This window comes from Manacus vitellinus, unplaced genomic scaffold (genome assembly GCF_001715985.3).
Source record: "Manacus vitellinus isolate BGI_N305 unplaced genomic scaffold, ASM171598v3 scaffold_5_pilon, whole genome shotgun sequence".
NCBI lineage: Eukaryota > Metazoa > Chordata > Aves > Passeriformes > Pipridae > Manacus > Manacus vitellinus.
Window position 1 is genome coordinate 19,349,120 of NW_021940682.1, and position 24,292 is coordinate 19,373,411.

The window sequence follows — 24,292 nt, forward strand, 5'->3', positions numbered from 1 at the left end:
CAAGATGGGACCCCAAGCAAGGAGAATGTTTTGTGCTTCCACCTATCAAGGGATGCTTGCATCATCTAGTCGCTGTATGAACTGACTGATAAGGGTCACTTTTCAGAGCACTGTAGCCTGACAAAATATTGAATTACTCAGTCTTCAATTGCTTTGTCTCTTGAATGTAATGTCATGCATTTGATTTTGCTGTGTTTATTCCCCCCTCCCAAGAATATGAGTTTAATTCTGTGTACACCCACCAGTATATACAAACTGAAGGATTATAGTTCTAAGGATGATGTAAAGTAGATTGTTGTCTAGGACTCACACAAATTTACCAATAAACACCAAAACACAAGCATAATTCATCTACAGCACTTCTCTTACTTTAAAGATTGCATGCTGAGGGTCAAAGTCATAAGCCAGAAGAGTAATGACACTTGCAGCTGTTTACATCACGTTTTGCTGGCCTGCTTGGTAAGACTCCTGAAAAGGCTGTCAAAGAGCTTTTTCTGTGTTTTCTTCTAACTAATGTCTTGGAGAAGGATGCGTCAGGTGGGTTGGTAATTTGTACAGTTGGTTTCAGAAATGTAGTCAAAAATATATCCACTTTTATTCCCCTGTAACTCCACTGTATTAACATCTTCTGTATTACTTCTGTTTGCTTTTCAGAGTCAGATCCTACTCCAGAAATATTAACCCACCTTGGCTTTAAGAGTAGTAAAAAAAGGCTGTTCAGGGTCTGTCAGAATCTGCATGGCAATGTACGTCTATGTTGCTTCAACCAACACAATATTTTCACTCTTCAATGTGTAAGTTCGCACCAACTTCCCCATCATGTCAGTGAAAGAACACTTCAGCATTAAAGAAAAGCTGCAGCTCTTGGTCAATGCTTTGAAAGAGATGCAAGTTACCATGGAAACAGATGACAAAACTGTACAGGAAAGCATCGGCCACACTTCGTGGCTAAGATTCCTGGTCCCATCACCTCCCTGCAGGACAAGACTGCTGCAGTAAAGGAACTTTCTAAGATTTACAAGGGGGCACTAGAAAACATCACCAGTGCACCTATTGCAGTGATGTTGAAATATGACAATTTCCTTGAAGCAGTAGAGTCTGCTATTCAAGAGTTACTGAGTTCACCTGTCTTATCCCTTCAAGTATCAGAACTTCTCATAGTTCTATAGAACTTCTCTGCCAATATTGTGAAAATGCTGCAACAAAATGAGAACACCAAATACCACAGAAGGCAGCTCCTCCTCGAGCTGAACACCGCAACACCTCAGACTTGGCTCTCTACCCTCCTCTTCGCTTTGTGTTTTCCTTCAGCCTATCCCTCAAGAGCACAGATCCATAAAAAAAAGCCTGAAAACAGCAGCTGACTACTCAGAGGAAGCTTTCAGGGTGCTGAAGCCACCTTGTGAAGGATTCCGAGCCTTTGTTAAAATGGTTGAGGCCTGCATCCCAGTGATTGCCCTTTAATCTGGTAAAACCTGATGACATCCAAATTCCTTAAGTGTCTACATTTCTAATGCTAACATTTCTTTTGTACCTAAATTCTGTATTCCTTGCTGCAAGATTTCCAAGGAAATGGGAGCACCAAGCTTATGTGGAGCTGCTTCAAGAGGCAAGCAATTCATATAGGTGTTTTGGGCAGTTCTTACTTTTGACTAACCAGCTGACCAGCAGCTTGTGCAGTCCTGTTCTATTCAGATCTGTTTTGGATAACAGCAATAAGTTGTTGCTTACTGTTTCAGACAGGGAAGTGAATACTGAACTCCAGCTTCCTGCCAAGACCATCAGTGCCTAAAAGCTCGGGTTATTTGTGAAATGTGTCAGTGAGTTTCAGCTCAATTGATGACTCCACTGCAAAGTTAAACCACCATGACTGGTCTTCTTAGATCAGTAAGATACCCCCCTGACCATAGCCTCAAGCCCAGGGCTAGCATCAGTAGGGTTGAAGGACCAGGGGTGAAGAAGTGAGGCATGCTGGAAAGAGGAATTGCAGGCAAAAAATGTTCCTTATCATTTCCACACTGTTATTTTTTGAAGATAGGAGAACTCCATAGCTCTAAGCCTTGAGTGTTTAAGGCTCCAGAAGTGCCAAATGAATGCATAAAAGTGAGAAGAGTCTATAGCTAAATCAGAAGTTCCATTTTCAATTTATGGTGTTGATTCAACCTCCAGCATTAGACATTACTCAGAACAGCACAGTAGAAAAGCAGGTAAACAAATCTCAGTCATATTCAACACCCGTGAAGACAGCAGTAAGGCTCCACAGACTATCCTTCATTTCAGCATGAAATGACCAGCATGCATTTATTGGCCACTAGAGAACACAGGACCTGTCTGATTTTTTCAAAAGTAATTTTAAAGTCAAACAAGATGAAGACAAGTCTTGTGATTCTCTGCTGGTAAGTTCATGTCTCAGCACAGCTTCATGCTTCTGTCCCCTGTGTGTGAGATGCAGTCAGCCTGAGATGAGAGCTGTGGTATTGGTGCATGGCATCATGCAGCTGGGAAAAACTGCTGTGCCACAGATTTTACTGTCTCCTGGGACCCTGCACTCAAAGGAGATATGCAAGGCTGCACAGTTACCCACTTGACTTTACCACTGTGGTGCCTTTCACAACCCATAGACAGACACTTTCTCACTAAAAATAAAGGTACTAAATAAAGGGTCCAAAGTCCCTGTGTGTCTTTCCTGAATGCCTAAGGGAAAAGCTACCTACAGTGAAAGGTATCCCAGACTTAGTCTTCAGAAGGGCCATAGATAACCTTCCTCCTACCTGAATGGGTCCAGGGAATGTCTGTTTTGATGAACCAGACTGAATGTTCCAGTCTTAGCTGGAGAGTTGCAGCTGAAAGCAAAGGGAAGTTTGAACCTTCTGTAGCAACAGGAACTCCAGAGACTGAATGTCTGTGAACTCTTCTTGGCTGCTATTCATGGGATGCAGCCAGAGAACCAAAGACTGTGGGCCAAGCACATAGAAACTGCAACCACACCAGGAAGAATGGCAGAGGCAAGGGCAGCGGAACCACTGTTCTTACATCTTGAAGCTGAAAAAAAATCAAGACAGAAGTATTTAGGACTCTTTTCACTTCCTAAAGCTTGCTGCATTTGCTAACACATCCTTTGCCCAGAAAAGCCATTTTCTCAACTATATCTACTACTTTGGCTTGGTTCCAGGAACAAACTCTTATTCCTGAATGATTGTTTCAAGTTCAAAGATTGCACTGACACACTACTCTCCAAAGAGACAAAAGCAAGAGTCCAGTATTGGTGGTGGACTTACAGAAAGATGGAGATGTGCAACAGGCCCAATGAGGTCTTCCAGCACAGAGTTATCCCTATAGCCAGGAAACTCAGTGTGTTCCTTGCCAAAGGATACCTTTTCTCCCTTCTGTCTCAGGAGAGAGATCACAGCTAAAGCACCAATAGTTTGTTTACACTAACCTCAGCTTGACAGAGATAAGTAGTAGCTTCACAAAGTGGTAGTGGACTAGAGTAGTCCTGATGCTGGAAGTGTAGCAGCCTTGCAAACCACCAGCATAAATATCTGGGTTCAAACTGACAGCAAATCTCACCTGCCTTTGCAATAAGAACACTGGGGACCCAAATGCGTGAGTCCTACAACATCCTTGCAAAGGCACCTGGGACAAATGGAGGCTGCAAAGAACCCTGAGACCAGGGTGTATCAGGTGGCTTCATCTTTAGTGACCTGTGGAGTTCTCCCAGGTTTCACAGCAAATGGGTAAAATCTGGGTCATGTGGCTCTTGTAGGTGAATATAGCGGGCAAGCTACAGATTTGCCTTTGAGTGTGACCCTGTGTAGGTGCAGCTGGTGAGGGCTGCTTGGGGTACTGCAGACCAGACTGCCCTGTGCCCCCACCGCATAGGAGAGGCTGTATACAATACCTTCCACCAGCTGGCAGTGGTACTTGCTGTAGTTCCCCACAGAATGAAGATGCAGCCAGTTACCGTCCTGTGTCTGAATGAAGTTTTTGACAAGAAATATCTCGTAAGGGGGAATGAGGACTTCCTTCTCAGATGTGTAGTAAGAAAAGCCTTGCATAGCTGCTCCCAGGCAAGTAGTCACTGTAAACAAAGTTTCATTCCCAAACTTCTGGGCTTCACTCCTGAGGCGGGAGGCGGAAGTGAAACGGCCAAATCGCACCCTGCTGCCTACCGTGGCCTCGATATATAAGTCTTTTACACCCCTGTGCACCTGGTAGCACTTACGTTTCCCCATGCTTTCCTTGCTGCTCTGCCATTCCTTCATGATCTGGATAGCAGTTGTTAGGTAAAAGTGAAAATATTTGAAACTGAAGTTTTGTCTGTAGTGCTCTGGAGAGATTCCTGCTGTAGACGTAGCCCAGTTCAGCTGAGAGTGCAGGGAAGAGTTCATGGTGTAAGCCATGAGGACTATGGCATGGCTGTCATGCATCTCCCTCAGGAGACCTACAGGGCTCTTTAACAAAGCCTCCTGAGCCTTCTTCCAGAGGCTCAAATAGTCCTTGTTAACAGCTATTTCCTTTTGAAAATAGTCTCCTTGCTCCAGTTCTTCCATCATCTCCTCTCTGCACCCCAGATACTGGTCATCAAAAGAATTCAGAGCCATATCCATCAGGATGTGGGACATAGCCTGCAACATAAAACCAAATTAAGATTAGCATCAGAAGTATGAACTTCTCGTGTATCTCTATAAATGCTAACCAAGTTTTTCTCTACCCTTTTCTCGCTGCTTTGTCATTATTGGCAGAGCAAGCAAGGCAGGTAGGCAACTTAGGCAAAGACCTTTCTGAGCAACCTCAGGCCTATACATCACCTCAGTCAGATGCCAGTCAGGATATCAGAGTTCTTATTTGATGTGAATCAGTCACATTAAAAACTTCAGGAGAGCTGGCTCTTCAGAGGGTGATGGTATAAAGCCTGTAGGACAGACCCATGGTCCATTTATAGCAATATTCTGCCCAGGATTATTAAGTGGTTTTGAAGAGGGAAAGAATAAGCAAATCAATGTGCTAGGGCAGTGTAACCTGAACACTCAGAGGTGAATTTCTTCTTCCTGTCCTTCCAAATCTCTTGGACATGTTTTGGCTCCAGGGAAATAATGTAAAGGACAATATAGTAGCAGTGTGACAAAACTTTTGTTCATCCAGTTTGTCTCAGTGAGACCAGCTGGACTTGTCATGTAAATAAATATTAACCATGAGTAAGGATTCACACAACTGGGTCCTATAACAGGAAAATAACCTCTAATATATTCTGCCTATGAAACAACCAGCTGATTATGTGTATCTAGCATTTCTAATTAATAAAAACCTTGTGTAATAAGATCTAAGAAATTGTGTGAGTTATGCTTTTTGATCACCTAGTAGACTAGTCAAGTGCTGTAGTCAGTTGATAGTTGAATTCTACAAGTAGCTAGATATTCACTTTAATCTCAAATATTCATCCTAGACATGTAACCAAACTGACACCTTTCTTAGCCTCTGAAGTTATACTGGCCCATAAACTATGCAGGGATTCAATTTATTTCTCATTGAATATCATAATTGCTTTGAGGGAAAGCTAAAAGGTCATCAAAATACACAGAACAATATTTTTACCATCCCATCCAACAACACACTGTTTTTGTCAGAGCCTCAGCTGAGACAGGTGGGAAAAGGAGAGGAGACGATGAGGTCTACTCATAAAAATACTGCAGGAAACCATCTGGCTCTAAACAAGAGGAAATTTCCAACCAAGCGGTTAAAAGAATTAGGACAGGTAAGAAATGGAACAGAAGAACTGAAAGCAGAAAAGTTAAAAATTAACTAAAAGCTCCTTAAAGAAACTGTTTCAAATGGGAAAAAAATTAAAAACTTATTTCAGTGAGGTAAGCAGTTTCACCATTTCAAATAAAGAACGTTTACCCTTTTTACCAATATTTGTGAGGAGACCAGCAACAGGAGGCTGCCCAGCAGCACTGGCTTCCCAGAGTCCACCCAAGGCACTGGAAAGAACATTTTGTTCGGGAAGAGGTCATTTACATCTGTTTCTTTCCCTTTTTTCCTGAACTGGAAAATTCTGCAGTTTGTAATTTGCACTCAGGTTTTGGTGACAGTTCTTCAACCAAAGATCATTCACCAGATTCTTACAGCAATTCAGAAGTCATTAATCATCCAAGCAGACAATTTACTGGTAGAAATGTGCCCACAATCCATAAGGAAAGGTCTGGTTGCACCAACTCCAGCTGATGTGAGTGTCTGTCACCTTAATAGCTCTTTTAATTCCAAGGTATCCAGTGTTCTTGTTCTTGCAAAAAGGAAGAAAATCATGGCTTGGAGAAGTCTAAGGCAGTTGTCCCTTGAGGAGTGATGTGTCAGGATGAGTACTCCCTGGTCAAGAGCTTAAAAAGCCCTTTTAAAGAAGTTGGCTCTCATAAAGCCAACACAGAAATGCAGAGTAGGTTGGGATCCCATCTGGAAGCAGAGATAACCTAACTGTCCTTCTCTTCCTTATCACCCCCTGGTTTCTAATCGTGTGTTGCCAATCCTACCCTTACACCACTGCAGAGCTGCACCTTGTTGGACTGTTTACATTGGGTACATGCAAAATGAGTGTGCAAATGCAGATTCTGTACTGAGTCAAACCCCTCTCTAGCAGCTGATTTCCAGACCCCTTCCAAATAACAGCACAGAGTTATTCCCTTTCAAAGCCCCATGGCCTCTGATAACTATTCTTTGTGGAAAAACAGGCAAGAGCTGTCAGGGCCTTGGTTCTGATCAAAGAGAAGTGAAAATCATTTTCCATGGCCTGCTGGTGATAGGCTGGGTGAGAGGTGCACCTCCAGTCATAGTGTGATCTCCTGAGATGAGATGTTTGTGCAGATGCTTAGATTCTGTGGATAGAGAGCATTTGCCAAATATTGCTGAAATAGGGTGAGAGGTGACATAAAGGTCTCACACTGGGCTGCTTCCAAAGCAGCTGATGCTGCTGACAGTATCTGTCACCACTGGGGACATAAAATGATGGCATGAAGAATGATACAAAGTGATAGATGGAGACTACCTACTTCTCCTTTTTGGAATGTTTCTGTTATTTTGGGCTGTATTTCAGAAAGTGGTTGTTTGACGGTTAAAAGTGAGTTCACAGAAGGGTTTGTGAATTAACTGAGGCATCTCCTCTTCTGTTTATGTAGAGATAAAACAGAGCTAAACTGAGATGTGTTCCCGTGGGAGCTTGGCAATCATGATAAAAAGCCCCTCTTAGATGTCAATGCAGCTGCATATAATCCAGTTGCAGATTATGTCCCAGGTTTTCCCTTCTGATCTCTTAGTGTATGTTTAGTGTGAAGGGAATCAGGAAGAAAGGCCACTGAATTTGCATTTTCAAATGCTTCAGAAGAAACGGTGTACTATTAAATACAATAAATACAATGGCCATAAGATGGCAGCAGAAGATTTGTAGCAGAACTTAGACTTGGAGCTGCATTAACCAAGCAAAAATCGAATTCCTCCATTTCAGCAGTAAATTTGTAATGTGATCTGTGCACTCGGATCCCCAAAAGTCATGACTTCAGCCCACGTAGGGATCTGGTGACACAGAGTAGATGACATAATGGAGGCCTCCCAGTACAACTTGCTTGAAAAAAATATTTACTGAAAAGGAGAGAAAAAATATAAAACTAACAGAATGATCCGAACATAGACAGGAAACTTTTTGTGCTAACAAAACCATACAACAACAACAACAAAATCCTTATTTTATTATTACACCAGACATTAGGATTTCACTAATCTCTCTAGTATTTTTCCAAGCAAAAATTTCACTTCTTCCAATAAGCACTCCGTTCATTTTAACTAGATGGTGTTCAGAGGAGAGTTTTGCTGTGAGCAGTGAAGCCCCATCAGTTTATGCCAATAGAGGAACCAGTCACAGGTCACAGGTGTTTGACCAAGACATGCAGAGATATTTATTAAATGTCTTCTCCTTGGCCAAGATCAGCATAACTTGCACAAGTCATAGCAGCTTGCCAAACAAGATGCTCACACTCCTTCTGGCAGCCATCTCTGTGGACTTATCCTGTGTCCTTACTTCAGGCCTAGGTCTTTCAGGAAAACACTGAACTGGGTAGATGGTGAATCAGGAAAAGCCTGGCCCTCCTTTCCCTCAGCATCACAGAGTGCTGGAAGTACAACCTGAATTTCGATATAGTCACTTCTGATTCACACTGGGACATGGGAGGGGAGGAGGAAGACTCATGCACCGGGTTCCTGCTCCTCAGGGCTCACAAAAGCAGGCTGTACCTTCCAGGCACCTCTTTAACCACACGTAAAGGCTGTACAGAGGAACAGAGAGAAGCAGCACACCGACCTGCTTTACATAGGCAGTGTTTATTGCAATCTGCAGCTGAGGATGGTTTCATCAGCTTACATGTAACCAGAGACTTGATCTCTGTCAGTCTCCTGAGGATCAGCAGTCCTTGTCCTTGGAGGTGTGATCTGCCATCTACCTCTCAGGGAAGGAAAGCTGACAGAGCATATTAAGGAAGCTGTGCAGAAAGTGCTAAGGTATAATATCAATACCAGAGAACAGAATGAAGTAGTGCAGAGGGAAGACAATATGTATATAAATACACGCATACATTATATATATATTTAGATACAAGTTGTCTTGAATAAATGAAATGCTGACCAACTTCAATCCATTCTTGAATCAATTTTCTTTTTGTTTATATCATAACCTTTTTTTTTTTTTAGCTGCTTAGACACTTCTAGTTTCAAGCATAAATGCTATAGCATTAGAGACAAACAGATTGGTTTTTTTGTTCTGCTTGGGTATCTTCAGTTTCACCAGAAACTGGTTAAAAAACCCCACAAACAACAAGAGATTTCCAAGTTGCTTCTTACAGACAGTCACCAAATTCAGTGTACAAATGGAAGAGCTCATCTAAAAGGAGGAAACACTCCTTAAACACTCCTTTTGGGATTTCTTTGTTGTTGCTATATGGGCAAATTTTGTGACAGAATAACCAGAAGAATGTACCAGAACCTGATTTCTGTCTATGCATTAGTATTTGCGCACTTCTGTCTTTACAAAGACATCCTACTGTGACGCATACTTAGTGTGATTATACTATGTGAAAATACTGAACTTTCCAGTAATTCTAACAGGAAGCAGCTGTTCTTCCTTCCTCCCAGTGAGCATCCCAGGATCAGATCCATCACATTTACGCACATTGTGTAACAACATCATAATTGTGGCATTCTTCTATAATCCCCCTGCATTTTTCAGAAAAGTACAAGAGGTCTAGTTTTGTTTCTAAGGCATGCAATAGTTTTCTTGAGACTAATCACCATTTTTTTCACCTATTGTGTCCCGGGGATTCAGATGGAAGGAAGTAAGACAGAGTCTTCTGGTGAAGCTCAAAATACCACAAGAGATGCCTAAAGAGAGACTTTTTTTGATGAAAGGAAGAAAACTAATGTAAGCTCAACAAGTAGGATAATTACTGCCTGGCATTCCAGCTGGTTAAGGAGACAATGGAAGTAGATGCCAGTTTAGATATTTCCCTTCCCTCCTTCTACCCACAACCTTCTTTCTCTTGTGGGGCTCAGAGTGTTCCAAGCCGAACAAATGAAGAGACCTTCCAATCCTTAGTATCTCCCAAAGAAACGGTTGTAGGCCAAGGAAAATCCTATTTGGTCAGAGAGATAGTCACAGGGGGGATAGTTTTCACAGCGCTCATGCATCTGCTCCATTGGACTTTTATAATACTCGAAGTACCTGGAGTAGACAAAGACAGAGATACCATTCTGCAGATTCAGTCAGTGCAATTGGAAATGGTTCACACACCTGACACTGACATGAAAGGAGTGATTCTCCAGGGTACCCCAACAGGGGATTGCTCATGCTGAGTTAAATATTTATGTACATACAAACAGGTTACTTAATCAATGCTGGGGAAAAAAAAAAAAAGAGATTGAACCCAGCTTACAGCAATTGCTCTGCAAGTTTTATCAGCAAAGGAGACCACAGAAGCAGTTAGGGTTTGAGGGGTTTCTTTGCCTTCATTCCCATTCCCCAACTACCCAGGAATATTTTTTGTTGTTAGTATTATTTATTTTTATTACATATTTATTTTTTATTTCCTGATTGCATTTATTTTTGTTCAGTTTCTACTTACTTTCCCACTAGCTATTATTGTCTTTTAGCTTAATCACTTTTCTCTCATCATCCTCACTTCTGTTGTAGACACTAGCCCCATGCAGCTAATTTATTTTTTTTTTTGCCAGTTAAGCATGCCCAAATCTTTTAGTCTCAGCTCTGGATGCCCTTCTTAGCTCCTCTTCTAGATTTGATTAATCTTTCCTGAAGACTGTACACAACATCACAGAAGTCCCACCACTCCCTCATGAATTTTTACTTTATTTCTGTATTAGAAATACCCCATTGCATGTTGTTGAATTCATATTTCTGGATCAACCTTATCTCATTATCAAATAACACACCAGGATGTCTGTCTACCTCTGTCCTTCCTGATTAATACTTAGAGCAGAAGCTACTTTTACAATGCCCCACCTGTAAGGGGGTTGTTGGTACAGACAGTACAGTTGCTGTTACTGAATTTCATCTTGATTTTAATCACGGCAGGTTTCACCATCAGCCCATTCCTCTGCTACAATACTGTGATCCTTCCCTCTACAGATGGGGCCTCCCAATCTTCTATTGTCTAAAAACAGCATTACCCTTCCAGTCCAAAGATGGATTGAATAAAAAATCCTTTTTCCAAAGGCCCGCACAGGAGAGTAGCTTAACAAACCCTTCCAGGAAATATATGAAGAACACCCTTGCATTACCTCAAATTTTTCAAATAGCTAGTATTTCTCCAAATCTTTATGTCTGGGATTTCTGCACAAGTAGATGTATGATCTACAGCTTCAGAAAGAACAGCCACTCTGATCTAGCCTTATTCCTGCAACAGAGCTGTGCTTCCTTTGTAGGAAGCCAGAGGCAATGACCAAGCTTCTGTGATTCTCATTTTCCTGGAAATTGGTTCTGATGACCCTGTAGGTTAGAGCAGCTTCTAACTTGTATCCTTCTGTCCCCATGGATAGCCCAGACAGCTAGCACAGTCTTTCTCCCTGGGAGGAATACTGGAGTCCAGCTATGAGCTCTCTAAAGGATATTAATGAAAAAAAGAACCATTTATCCATCACTGAGTCTCCTACAGCCTTTTTCCTCCAAAGTGTGGAGGTAATAACATAGATGTACTACAAAATAATACCTTGTACTGTCCTATTGCCTTCCCACCCCTCTTCAGAACAGGGACAGAGTCCAGCACTCAGCCTGACTCCTGAGTCATTACCGTTCATAGAGGCTGGATCTCTTCTGCCTCTTCACAAAGGCATTGGCAACTTCTTTTTTAATCTTGATGCCTACCAAGAGAGAACACTGCAGGTTAGAGATGCAGGGCCATGGTCTATGAAACACAAAGACCAGCCTAACCTCTGAAAATGGAAAGTCTGCTCTCTTCACAAGTAGATGACTGCTACAAACCATTCTAATGGCCTGTTCATCTCTCCCCACCCCACTATCTGCTCAAAGCCCAACAGCTGGGCTCTCTCCTCGCTGCAGCCTTCACATCTCCATGGGGCAAGGGCTTTTTCTGTCATAAACTCCATTCCCTTATCATACAGCATGATCTGAATCCACAGCAAATGTGCAGAAGGCATAAAATATGAATAAGGAGAAAAGAGAATGGCACCCTCTCTCCCTGGCCTGCTTAACTTCAGAGTCTTGGCTTTCTTTCTATGTTGTGATTCAACTGAGAGTAATATGGGACACCAACAACCAGACCTTAAAATGCTTCCAATAAGCCATGAGCAACAGACAGAAACACCAATGCTCACATGTACAGGGTTCCACAAAAGGTAAAGAGTACAAAATAGTGACAGTAAACATCACACAGGGAGAAATACACCCAGGGAGAAATACACAAGATCCCAGTGTTCAGGACCCGGAGAACACGAGAGGCCTTTCAGCCATGACAGCATTTGCCCCTGCTCTACACTAACACGCCGTTACTTGCTGCTTGTTGGCTCCCTTGACTCGTGGTTGTGCAAACACTGTGGTGCTGTGAAGCACCCCACAAACACTAAGTTGAGGCACTTCATTCCCCATCCCCATCCAGGGTCATCACAGCACAGCCTCGCTCCATGGGATCATCCCACACCAGCAGAGGTGTGCACAAATACTGGCACAGCAGCAACACAGGGAGCTGCACACCAATACTCATTTCAGCATGGAAACTGGAATGTCAATCATTGCTGTCACTGGGGGGAAGAAGAATCTAAGACCTCTGCCTGCAGGGAGATGGGGAAGTTTGTTCCTTCCCTTGTCCCCATTAAGTGTTTGACTTTGTTTCTCTTTGGAGGTGAGAGGTATGCCCTCTCTTGTGAGCTGAGGTTTAGTCTGGATCAAAATACTGACTACACAGAAACTGCCAGTTAATGAGCTGTCAGAAACCACCATCTTTCCCTGAACACTCTCTACACTTCTTTTTTTCTCTTTCCCAATCTGTGTTTGTATTGGCTCACTGGAAAAATACCAGCTTTCATGCTCCTCAGCAGCAATGTTATCCTTTAAAATGTGAGAAAGGAGAGTCAGGGGAGAATGAAAGGGATTTTCCATACAGATTTCTGCCAGGATCAGCTTGCTGCAAAAACTGTGAACATCTCAAGGTGTGCAAATCCCCATGTCCCAGGTGACGGACGAGAGGAACTGCAAATTCCTCACGTTGTGGGATTTAGCAGGGATGTCACAGCCCATTGCCATGGGCAGGTTCTGCTCTCTCAACAATCTGGGGACACAGCAATCACTCTGGATAGAGGTCTGTCTATAAAGCCAGCTCAGAGCAGGGTGACAGGCCATACTGCTCCACCAACACAACCCAGTTTCACAGAGGGTAGATGCATCCAGCTGCTAACAAGCTGCAGAACTCATGTGCTGCCAGGGGATTGCTCAGGGGTTGTGGAGATGCAGGCTATGACACTAGCACACCCAGAGCAATGCTGGCCTGTAGGGACACTGACCTCCCTCGTGTCACCTGCTCATGTGTGAAAGGCAGCCCCCTGTTTGCTGCACCTCAGGGACTGAAGCACTCAGGGAGCAAAAAGAGAACAGCTAGAGGGACTCAGCATGGTTCTTGTTCAGCCCTCAAACCTGTCAAAGGGGAAAAAGGAGGCAGATGCAGTAGAATAGAGCTGAGCACCAGTCACAATGATATACTCACTGTCAGCGCTGAGAGATCCTGAAGGCTCTTTGGGATCTGGAAGACAGACAGACAGACAGAAAAGAGTCTGCTTGGGATGATTTAGACTATCCTCCTGTGCTGTACTCTGTAACTGAATCCTGCCACCGTCTAGCTGGGTCCAGCTCCCCCCACTTAACTAGAAGGTCTGTTTCTCCTAAAAGGGTTTTATTAACACTCACCATTTATTAACACCCACCATAATGGTAAAATTAATCCATTATGTCTGGATTTGTTTAATTTCAACTTCCTCTGAGACAGGTTAAATGACACAACAGATGTGTAATCACTGTGGAAGGAGGAGGAAGACCTTCCTCCCTCACCCTTCCCGCCCTTGCTAAGAGTAGGGACAACTAGAACTAGGGGACCATTTGAATAAACCCCAAATTTGGGCAGAACATGAATATAGCTTAGTGTCTCCTCTATCTTTGGAAAGATACATTTCTTCTGGGGGGAATCACAAGCCATTGACAGAGAAGAGAAATAGATCAAAAAATTAGCAACAACTCTGTCCTCACAGCTTTCTGACACGAGGTTGAGGTACCTGGCTCACCAACCCTCTCAAGAGCAATTTACACACAATATTTCTGTGTTCAGTTCTGAACTTAATCCTTGATGCCCCCGCAAACATCCAAGAAAAGCACCCTCTAAGAGCTCCTAACCTGGGGTCTCACACATTGCCCTGTTTCACAATTTTTTTTCTTTCACTATTTCACCATATCTTTTTTCAACAGTGTCAGTTCCACCCAAGTTACCAGGTATTTGGCACAAGTGTATTTATGGGCAGAAAGAGGACTCTAGAGACCAAAAAAAACAAAAAAAACCAAACAATGAAAAGCACAAAAAAAACCAACCAAAAAAAAACGCTAAAAAAAAGCCAAAAACAAAACAAAAAATTTGTGTGAAAAGTGTTACGTGTAGTTCTATTTTTAAGCAATATATGCACTCCTTTGATTTAAAATAAAATAAAATTAGGAGTTACTCCTAGGCCATTAAGCATTCTGGAATATAATAATGACTAAAAAAAAGGCAGATATATACTCGAGTGAAAAAGTAAGAAAGAGACTGACAGAAGAAAAACTCTGATTAAAAAAATATATTTGCCAGAATTGAATCATGACATATCAATGCCAAGGACTGAACAGAATTTAAATCTGAATGAGATAATACAGGAAAACACAGACCTCTCTCCTGATCAGCTTCATTTTTTGATGAAAAGGAAAGCACTCATTTTTCAGATCTTTCCCCTCTTCCCTCTCTCTTCATCAGTTATAGAGCTGCCACTACATTCTATCTTTTCATCATGCAGTCACCATCACTAAATCACCTTCAAATGAGATGTGCTCATTTCAATGGGACAACTCCCTGTTTTTTAAACAGGAATAGGAAGGTGTATTTCCCTCCAATTCTCCGCATCCCACATTTACCTGCGGGAGGAAGCTTGACTTGGTGCCTATCTCTGTGATCCTACAGCACTCCAGGACTGGCAAGGCACAAAATCCCTCTCCTATGGCTGACACAAATCTGCCTGCAGTTCAACCATCTTACTCAAAAGTGAGCATCCAGCATACCTTTGCCACTTCACCCAAATGATAAACTTGCTTAATTCTTAAAAATATTAAAATGTTCCAGTTCTCTGCTGCAATTCAATAAGCAACTGAGGTGGGGGGCAAATGGGTGTTGACCAGTGGAAGAAAGTGTCTGGCAAAAGATGGGTCTCTGTTCTCAAGCCCTCTCTCATTCCTGACTGACTCTCTAGCAGAGATCTGAAGTTGTGCAATGACTGGTGGTACATCTCCTCCCCCCTCAAAGCTGTCCGTCTCTCCCAGACTAAAGGGAGGCTGGTGGCAAGTTGCAGGGTTGAGCAGTGATCTAAAGAGCCTTCCTGGGAAGATGTCCCCTTACCTTTCTCGCAACAACAGAGTGCTGCCAGGGCCAGAGTCATAATCAGCAGTGCCAGCAGACTCCTCATGTCTTCTTTGGCTGTGCTAGTCTCCCTAACCTCAGAGTTTTCCTGGAGGTTACTGAAGTTCTCCGTGGCTTGCTTTTGGGCAGCAGTTTATATCCTGTGATTGCTTGGAAAGTTCAGGGATCTGGCTTGTGTTCCTGTGTCTGCACTCCAAAACAAAGCCCGTCCTTTGGGCCAGGGGATACTGGATCCTGGCAGTCATTTTGACATCCATCTCAGTACTCGGGGCATTTCCAGAAGATTTTATCAGAGGTTTTGAATGGGACTGTTGAAGAAAAACAACTGGATAGAAAAAAGTCATCTTTCTTATAAACTTCAAAGTCACTCAATTGTGTTGGAAAGGCAGGAGAGATACTAGGCACACCCAGTGGTGACCCTTCTCCCCACCCCACCTTGACTCATTCCCCTGAAGGTAAAGAAACCTGTAAAACAGTTTGCATAGGGCAAACCCATTAGATTCTTGGACAGTTTCACAATTTCACCAAATCACTTTGGAGAGATGAGATTTTTATATTGCTGAGAACTTTGGAAGCTAGTTTGAGGGAGGGTCTTTTTTTTTCTTCCTGGAAATCTTCCTAGTTTCAAAGCTTTATTTTGGCTTTTCTTGTCTAAAAAATCAAATAAACGTTTAGACTCTAAAAGTGTTTTATTCTTCAGGATTTGAGTGGTTAAAGTTGCTTGGTACATCAAGAGCCTTGCATGGGCTCCTGTACAGCCTATCTATCAATGACTGCACACTCCCAAACCCACTATGCAAGTTCCAAAAGCCATGTTTCACAAACAGCACAGGAATCATAATCTTCCTCCACTTTCTATCCAGTCCTCCTCAGACCCATGTGCAGGGTATGTTTCCAAGGGTTACAGAAGTACAGTTTAAAAGGCTCCCAAGGGCAGTCAGAGCCATCAGGGATTTTGCCAACTATTAGAAATACTGTCTTTTATCTTACAGAATTTTCACGATAAAAAAAAAACAAAGTTATCTTCTCTACAGCCCAGGAAAGATGAATATATATACTGACAACTTCCAGCAAAAGTTGTACATATATTATTCCAGCAAAAGAGCAACAGTTTAAAAATAAATAAATATCTAAAAATAATAGGTATTCTAGGAAAGTTATGCTTCCAGATGAATACTTGAAATAATATAAATAAATAAATATACAATTCTAGTAATCCAAACAGCTTTATTTGTCCTCCCAGCTTTTCCCAAGCTTTCTAACCAGCATGTAGTCTCTTAAAACTGTTAGGTTGTTGCTCACACTAATGAAATCCCACAGAAATCTCTGGTATTATTCAATATTTATACTGCTTAACTGGAGGTTGGAATCGCAAGATATTTCTGGACACAGACTCAGACAGCACGAGCCCTGTGTCTTCTGTTTTGATAGTGTCACAGTGTCAAGTCAAACTCAGACACTGCAGACTTGTTGATTTTAGGGTATGCAAGTTTGCTCCAGTTGGTGATTATAAGATTTACTTCCTTGGGAACATGCAGAGCAAGCGTGGGTGTGAATACACTTAATCCAAATAATTTTTTTTCCTTAAATGCATTTATCTCTCACTTTTTCCCCTGGACAAAACTTTAGCAACTGGCAGGATGGAGTTTCCTATCAGAAGGGTTTTCAATAAATAAATCAATCAATTACATTTCTTTCCAAAGGTTCAATTTCAAAGCTGGCAAAGCTCTGAGGCACGTTTTGGAAAAAGATGCATATTTGTAATGTGCCAGGTAGATTTGGCTCTAGACTTTATTTCACAGATTAGTCAAAAACTTGATACTTTATACCTCATAGCCTTTGATAGCATGTCATGAACCTTTCCCACTTCTGTAATTTGCAGGTGATGGTGTGAGCCTGGAGGTGTAAATGTTCAAACCATCTGTGCTCAGCTAAGATAGATGTTATGTCCCCTACACATCATTCACTAAGGAGTGTCCCAGCTGCTGTGTCTGCTGACCAGCCCAGAACAGTACTGAATTCTTGGGCATGTCAGCACTGGTGCTGTTTGGTCTGGGGACAGGCTCTGCAATGTGCCCTGGTGATGGTGGTGGTGACAACCCAACTGCAGTCATGCTCACTCCTCAGTGGTCCAGGAGGTGCTCAGTAACAAGTGCACAGGGTTAACACACCTTGGTTTCAAGTGATTTGTGAACAGTAAAACTGAATTGTTCTATACAAACAAAATTGGGCCTGACCCCAAAACCTGGGTTTCTTTTATTTGTTTTTTTGCCACCAAGACCCCTCTCCACCTTTGGTTTCTGCAGCTTTCTAGTGCTACCGGAATCATTCCAAGTGGAAGTAAGGGTTTTGAAAGGGGATTGCAAAAGGAAATATGAGTTAAGTCTGAACCACACACTCCTTTCTACAGGAGTACCCTACATCATGACCTGATGGTAACTGGATAAACAAGAAGAAACTTACGGGCATTTTCTGTCATCAACCCTCACTCTAACTTTGTTTTTAAGATTAGATAGATGCCTTCTAAATTTTGTTTTCCCAACTGATGAAAGATATTACAGATTTTATTTTCAAAAAGTGCCTTCTGAACACCATAGCATTATAAGATGTCTTAAGACTGGGAGCTGAGATTGGCCAGTGACCTCTGAAAGAAGCAACTTGTAGACCCCTCAACAAAAACACTGTAGATCCTTTCAAACTCTTATGATTGCAAGGTAGTAATTTTTTCCCCAGAATCTGATAAACAAACTCAGCTTCTTCATGGAAAATTACACACCCCCTTTAAAAATACTCTGACTCATGAGAAGATAGTATCAAACCAGCAATTTATTGTGTAGTAAACACCCACATCCTGAACTCATTCTGATCTCTGCTACATCAGCTCAGCACTAATTAACACAGTGTAGGAATCCATGGCTACATGGGAGAGAAGCAGCAGGCTGGATAACATACAGGGACACAAGCAACTGAATATGTTTCAGAGCCATTGCATTTTTTGGGAGGATACCCTGGACTCCAGGCCCCAGGATAGGGGCAGGTCATCCATTACTTAGTCCTCCTCTTCCCAAAATAGTGCCTGTAAGCAGCAGCATAGCCATGGCGATAAGCGTACAGCTCACAAGGGTAGTAGTCCTCGCAGATCTCCCTCTGACGTTCATGGGGTGCCTTAGTACGCTCCCTGATCCTGTAAAAGTAGGAGAGATGAGGGGTAAGTGCTGTCATCCCAAATATCTGCCTACAGCCCTTTCCTGCACCACAGCTCCCAACCAGGATTAAGGGTCCGTCACCAGAGTCCATTATCCAGCTACAAAGATCTTGGCACACCAGCTCCTGTGTTTACTACACCCAGGCAGCGATGTGACCTACAGCAAGAATGTTTTGCCTCCCCAGGCAATCTTTTATTTCAGGGCTAAGTAAGGTGGTAGGGAGAGGGGAATGGCTCCTGCCTCAGTCTGAGGAGGGGTCCTCCCTTTGCAGCCTACCTCAGCCTACTCCCTTCAGCTCTTCCCCAAAACCACACATGGAACAAAGACCTAAAACATCATGCAAAGGGGCCACCTGGTACTGAGGAGGTTTGCTTTGATGCCTCACTAAGAGATGATTTCTGTGCTTCAGTCTTAATTTTCACAAGCCTTGCATGACGCATGAAATTGCCTATATCCATATTTTATAGAGGAGGCAAGGAGGCCCTCAGATGGCCCTGTGATTTAGAAAAGGTCAGTTCTGCTTGAGATCTGAGGACTAGAATAAGATCTCAAACTGAGCTTGCTTTCTGATCATCCCACACTCATTCCCTCTCCTTCTGTTGGTGTTTCCTTTAGAAGAATTAATCAGAGTCCTCCCAGAACATGACATGTCCCCAAACCAAAGGACGTGTTCTCTGTTATCTGAATTCTCGCTCCTCCCAGGACTGGGGACTTCAGGGATACCTCACACTGAGAGAGGGACTGAGGCTTCTCAGAAGTCACTGTGGCTGCCACCTCTGGTACCAGCCTGAGCTTGGCAAGGAGGAACCTCTCCCCATTCCCATCCTCAGTGTCTTTAGTCCATAACATACCTCTCCTGAGTGATGGCTCCTAGTCTCGTGTCAGCTTGTATGAAGTCATTGGCCCTTCGCCTATTGATGAAGGGATCTGAGAAGGCAAGGAGTTATTCAGGATAGAGAGGTACTTTTTCAATGCCAGATTGCAACAAAAGCTAGCTTTCACCTTTATAACAGCCTTCTTGTCTGCCCTCCTATGCACAGTGAAACCCAGGACCTTTTAAATTCCCTCCTGTCGCCCCCACTGGTTCGCGCACAGGCTCTCACTGTGGTTGGTGCAGCCTGTATGGAAGTGCACAGGGTGGTCTTGCTCTGCTGTTACTCAAGTCACCTAGGGGAATGCTACTGTGATTTTGCTGCCACAGCTCCTCCAAGTAAGTGGAGCTTGGCGAAGAAGAGATAGGCATCAAGCTGCACAGACCGTGGGAAGCCTGAGCACACTCAGAATTACAAGAATAGTGAAATTACAGGTAAAAACAGGAAGGGCCTGAGTAAGTCTCTCTGCCTCCAAGGTTAGGCAGTCACTGAAAGTTTCACTTTCGAGAAACATCACAATCCTGTTGCAGAGTTCAGGAATCTGTGGATATTGGCTCGCACATGTGCCTTTGTGCTTCTAAATATCTGCTTTGTGAAGCCCTTCTTCCAGATGTCCAAATTTCTTTTTAGTTTTGGTCCATCTGTGCTCTAACCTCTCTAGGATATTGCTTGTTCCAGAGTAAGACTCTCCACCCTTTCATGCTTTTCCTGTGACACTCACTCTCTCTTCCAGCAAAAGCATCCCCCTATCCATACATCCCACCTGCTTCCAAGGTGCTTAGGCAAGGCTCTCCTTGTCCTTGGGAGAGAATAAATTTTGTAACTGGCTTCTGCAGTACCTCTTTCCATGCTCATCCTAGAGCTTTTTGAGCAATGTCCTTTTCTAGTGTCAGTTAACCTGGTTTTGGTACATGCCAACTGACACCTAAGATCTGTTTGCCAATTTTCTTTTCCAATTTGCATTATATTCAATGCAAAATGGTGGTATGAACATGTGTTGATATATCTCTCCCTTTTTTTCTTGAAACTCCATCTCCCAGTAAATTCAGTTTCCTAGGGCTGAGTGTTTAATCCCTACAGTAAAGTACAAGGAAATGATCTTGAGCACATCTATAGCACACTTCAAATCCAAGAAAACAGTAAAGCAGTCTTACAATAATGCTCGTGGGACTCCATGCTCTCATGGGACTCTGGGGAAAGAAAGAGTAAAACGTGGTAAGACACTGTACTGATAGGAATCGGTCTTTCACACTCTACAGATCAACAGAACACACATACAAATCAGAGAAGCCAGGTTTTAAGGTACTGTTTAAAAGGAAGAGAAAGGGATCAGAGGCGTGACCTAGAATTTATTCGAGTTTAGAGTGTTCAGGAGTTTAATATGGAGCCATGTGGTGTTTTAGTCAGAACTTCCAGACTTGTGCTCGGTCATCCAGTCTGATTCTCAAGAATGGTTCCTCACTTTCTGTTCCTGACACTTCAGTGGGTATGAGACATGCTTACCTTCAAAGCTTACAAGTGTTCTCAGGGAATGGATTAGCACAGTGAAATGCACTTGACTCTTGGATAAAGCAGAATGTTAATTCCACCAGTACAGAACTGTGTGCCTCACAGGAAAACGGGGCTAACATTACAAAAGGAAAAAGGGAAATCTTCCTATTAACAAGGACTAACTAAGAATAAATACTGTTATTGTAGTCCAGACAACAAAAGGACAGAAAGAGGAGCAGTCTGTGAGGTGAGCTGGAACAGAGAGGAAGGGGCTGAAGCATCCTGGACCACAAATCCCAGTGACTGGAGCCAACAGCTCTGGAACAGGAATAGGAGGATCTGACGCAAGGGCAACAAAGCAGGCAAGAGATTAAGTTAAGAGAAAAGAAGACACAGAGTTACATAACAAACATCTGAACAGACCCAAAAATATCTGCAGGTTTGGAGTTATCATTCTACCCAGTAATAAAAGTCACCTACCATAGCAAGTGGCAGCCATCACCAAGACAGCCAGAAATGTAAGGATGATGAGAGTGCGCATTGTGCCAGTGCAGGGAGGAATCTCTCACTGTCTTTCTTGCTGTGTTTTGCTTTCTTCCCACTGAGGGCAGCTGGAGATCCTGGGCTGACTGCAAAATTAGCAGTGGAATGTTTATTAAGAAAATATAGTTAGGAGGGGGCCTATGAAAGAGCCTGGGCAAGACGATGGCTAGCTGGTACACTCTCTATAGAGCCATTACAAAACATCCTCTATTAGCAGATTGAATCAAGTTTTGGGAATGCATGCCCCCTTCCTCTCCCAGTTCAGGGCTGGGGGTCATAATCCAGAGACAAACATGTCACTAACACTCCACACTCATAAAAGCTGGCCTGCTTTTGGAATTTCAGGAAAGGAATTTCAGAGACTGCCAGAGGTCCAAAGGCAGAGGTGCGTGTTGACCCCAAATGCAAATGTTTGCCTTTCTAATTTTTCCTCTGATCTGCCCTCTTTGCCCCCACCATGTTCCATCTGGATAGAGCCAACCCAAACTGTTTTGTCAGCTTTGCTGATGGAGATGTGGAGACTGAGGCTTCAAACACTCCTGCTTCCCTCAGTCCCCCTCTCTCCAGTGGCCCTTGCTGTGATGGCAGCCCGCCAGTCATCAGAGGAGGAACACAATCCTAGTGCCCATTCCTGTCTCCTACTTTATTGCTCCAGGACTAACAAGCAGCAACCTAAACAAATCCCTTCTGCCAAAGGGATCATCATTTTTGCATTAAGATGATACCCATAACTCTCTCTCAGAGGGCTCTCACTGTGGTACTGACACTACACTCCATTTCCAGACCAAGGAAGGACATCTTGGTGGAGGCAGAGGTAACCATATCTCTCAGGACTGATGTCTGTCTGGTCTAGCACTAGCAGTCCTTGCTCTACCAGGCACTGACATCAGATGTCAATGCAAGGCTTTTCAGCTGGGACAAATCTCCAAGGCCAGCAGTCTCTGGGAGCATTACCTTGGTTTTTAAGCAAATCAAGAGTTTGTCTGGGACCAATATCAAGGACAGCAGAGATGGACAAAATATTGAGTGTTCAACTCTCCAGCAGCTCTGTGGGAAAGTAGAAAAGAGTAAAAGAAGAAAGAAGGAATTACAGAGATGGCCATCCCTGCTGGGTGAAGAGCAAAGAGGAGTAGTTTGCTAGAGGAAAGACAGGGAGGGAAAGTGGGTACCCAGTGCCTGCCAGCCCTCGCATAATGGCCGTGGTGGGGCTGGGACCCTGCACACTGCCTGGGGATGGGCCTAGGGCATAGGAACCATTCTCAAGTGTGATCCAAGCTGTGATGACCACCTGCTTTCTCCATGTATACATGCAGGCATCAGGATCTCTCACTGTCAGGGTACAGAGCGAATGCACTCTGGATTCAGGCCATTCTCCCCAAACCACTGTGGTGTTGTCACTGCTGTTACATTCAGAGGCCAATCCGTGAAACCACACTGCAGGTAACACAGCCAAGAACTACAGGGTCAGTTAGCCAGAGTCTAACCCTTCACCAGAGAGGAGTGAAACTTCAGTGGAAAAAAGATTACTCTTTTAATCTTACTAAATTAATATTTACAACTTAGTCTTTCAATGCCAAACTCATGACCCTTTCCTGAAGCCTCTGGTTTCTGGGAGAGAAATTGAGAAGGGTCTTCAACTACAGATCAAAGAGATAGAATTGCTTTTCTTCCCCATTATCCCATCCCATGTGGAGATCACCTCAGTCTCGTGCCATCAATGCTTAGCCTAAAATGAGGAGGAAAACTAAGGGAAAAAACATAAGTCTGCTATACACCAAAGGTCAGAAGGGAACAGAGACATTTATGCTGCCCTTCAATGCCCTGCCACTCCAGCCTCTTTAAGGAAAATATCTGCTCTGTGATTGTTTTCATTCCTTAGAGCTCATAGTTTCGGACTTAGTGTTGAATGTGGATTTTATAGGTTTCCCAAGTGTCTTGTACAGGAGCTACTAAGAAAGGGAGACTTGAGGGAGAGACTGGAGGAGGGACCCCAGTGGGAAAACAGTGGGGCACAGAGAGGGAGATGCTGGGAGTACTTTGGAATGAAAGTGAGGCTGCACAATGGGAAACTCCAACATGCTTTCCAGCCAAACCCTCTTTATTTATCTTTACTCAAGGCAGAGCTTTCTGCTCCCTGGAAGACTCTGTTCCCATTTCAGAGGATGCTGATCCCAGAACGCCTGGAGCATACCCTGCATCAACCACAGGAGAAGAGCCACAAACACCACTTTAACCCAAATGTTTCATTTTCCACCACAGAGGCAATACATTTTTCAAGGGTGAACACGCCGGCTACACAGCCCTATACCAACAAATCTCCTTCGAGGAATGCTTTCTCTTGCAACTCCATACTTCCCTGCACACATCTCCCCTCCCCAGCAATAGTGGGCTGCCCCAGAGGTAACATACCATGCAAGAGAGTGAGCCCAACCCCTCTGCTTTCTAGAAGCAGCCACTGGTTAGAAATAGAGAAGGGAGCTAAGGCAATCACCTGCATATGCCAGGGAAATCTCCGCAGTCCCACAAATAAAGGGGGAATCAAAAAAGCAGCCCTGATCTGTCTACTGCTGGATTGGAGACTCACAACGTTATACGCATGCCTTAGCAACCACTCCTAACACTTTGCAGCTGTGAAGCACCAGCAAGGCAATAATAACAAGCAGCTGTCCAGTAAAAGCAAGGCGGTCCCTGCATACTCACTAAGGTGTTGTTTGCCTGCAGCTCTTGTCTGGCGGTGCAGCTCTTCTGGTATCCTGAACCCTGGACTGAAGAAAAGGGACCTTTTATTTATTAGCATTAATCAGTGACTCCTCCCCTCTCCCACTCTTGATCCACCCCCAAGGGTACCACCTTCTCCATCAGAAATACCTTCTGCTCACAGCCAGGAAACCAACAACCTCAAGGAACTGAGCCAAGAGGGAGAGAGCCAGAGCAGACACCAGCCACATCCAGGTTACCTCTCTGTGCCCAG

The 24,292-nt window shown here is 43.5% G+C and overlaps 3 protein-coding genes across 5 annotated transcripts in view; all 3 read right to left on the bottom strand.

The window, feature by feature from the left end:
* Positions 1-6,447, bottom strand: part of ART4 (ADP-ribosyltransferase 4 (Dombrock blood group)) — an 8,570-nt gene extending 2,123 nt beyond the window's left edge. The window contains exons 1-3 of one of the 3 annotated variants that reach the window (XM_025895963.2): positions 6,127-6,447; positions 3,902-4,628; positions 2,772-3,042 (exon numbers count right to left, since the gene is read on the bottom strand). In XM_025895963.2, coding sequence (XP_025751748.2) covers positions 2,927-3,042; positions 3,902-4,625 — 840 coding nt within the window. In that variant the 5' untranslated portion in view covers positions 4,626-4,628; positions 6,127-6,447 and the 3' untranslated portion in view covers positions 2,772-2,926. Of the gene's footprint in view, positions 1-2,771; positions 3,043-3,901; positions 4,629-5,901 lie in introns of all 3 variants that reach the window. The other 2 variants (XM_018080668.3, XM_025895962.2) reach the window with 2 other exon arrangements.
* Positions 6,448-8,345: 1,898 nt separating this feature from the next.
* On the bottom strand, positions 8,346-15,315 carry LOC103754409 (osteocalcin). The gene is made up of 4 exons (XM_008920219.2): positions 15,189-15,315; positions 13,266-13,301; positions 11,340-11,409; positions 8,346-9,757 (listed from the first exon to the last, which is right to left on the bottom strand). Exons 1-4 carry the CDS (start codon positions 15,253-15,255, stop codon positions 9,628-9,630), a joined length of 303 nt encoding a protein of 100 aa, XP_008918467.1. The 5' UTR covers positions 15,256-15,315; the 3' UTR covers positions 8,346-9,627.
* A 2,700-nt stretch (positions 15,316-18,015) lies between these two features.
* On the bottom strand, positions 18,016-24,083 carry MGP (matrix Gla protein). Its single transcript, XM_008920220.3, has 5 exons — positions 24,022-24,083; positions 21,259-21,407; positions 20,442-20,477; positions 19,267-19,342; positions 18,016-18,393 (listed from the first exon to the last, which is right to left on the bottom strand). Exons 2-5 carry the CDS (start codon positions 21,317-21,319, stop codon positions 18,255-18,257), a joined length of 312 nt encoding a protein of 103 aa, XP_008918468.1. The 5' UTR covers positions 21,320-21,407; positions 24,022-24,083; the 3' UTR covers positions 18,016-18,254.
* Between the last annotated feature and the right edge of the window lie 209 nt (positions 24,084-24,292).

What these genes read in the sequence shown, in the direction of transcription:
- LOC103754409 (XM_008920219.2), bottom strand. Translation starts at nt 15,255, where the DNA reads ATGAGGAGTCTGCTGGCACTGCTGATTATGACTCTGGCCCTGGCAGCA. An exon ending in ACTCTGTTGTTGCGAGAAAG is followed by an intron (nt 13,302 to 15,188) that starts GTAAGGGGACAT and finishes TCTGTCTTCCAG; the next exon opens with ATCCCAAAGAGCCTTCAGGA. An exon ending in AGATCCAGCCTCTATGAACG is followed by an intron (nt 9,758 to 11,339) that starts GTAATGACTCAG and finishes TGTCTACTCCAG; the next exon opens with GTACTTCGAGTATTATAAAA.
- MGP (XM_008920220.3), bottom strand. Translation starts at nt 21,319, where the DNA reads ATGCGCACTCTCATCATCCTTACATTTCTGGCTGTCTTGGTGATGGCT. An exon ending in GATGGCTGCCACTTGCTATG is followed by an intron (nt 20,478 to 21,258) that starts GTAGGTGACTTT and finishes TTCTTTCCCCAG; the next exon opens with AGTCCCATGAGAGCATGGAG. An exon ending in GGAGCCATCACTCAGGAGAG is followed by an intron (nt 18,394 to 19,266) that starts GTATGTTATGGA and finishes CTACTTTTACAG; the next exon opens with GATCAGGGAGCGTACTAAGG.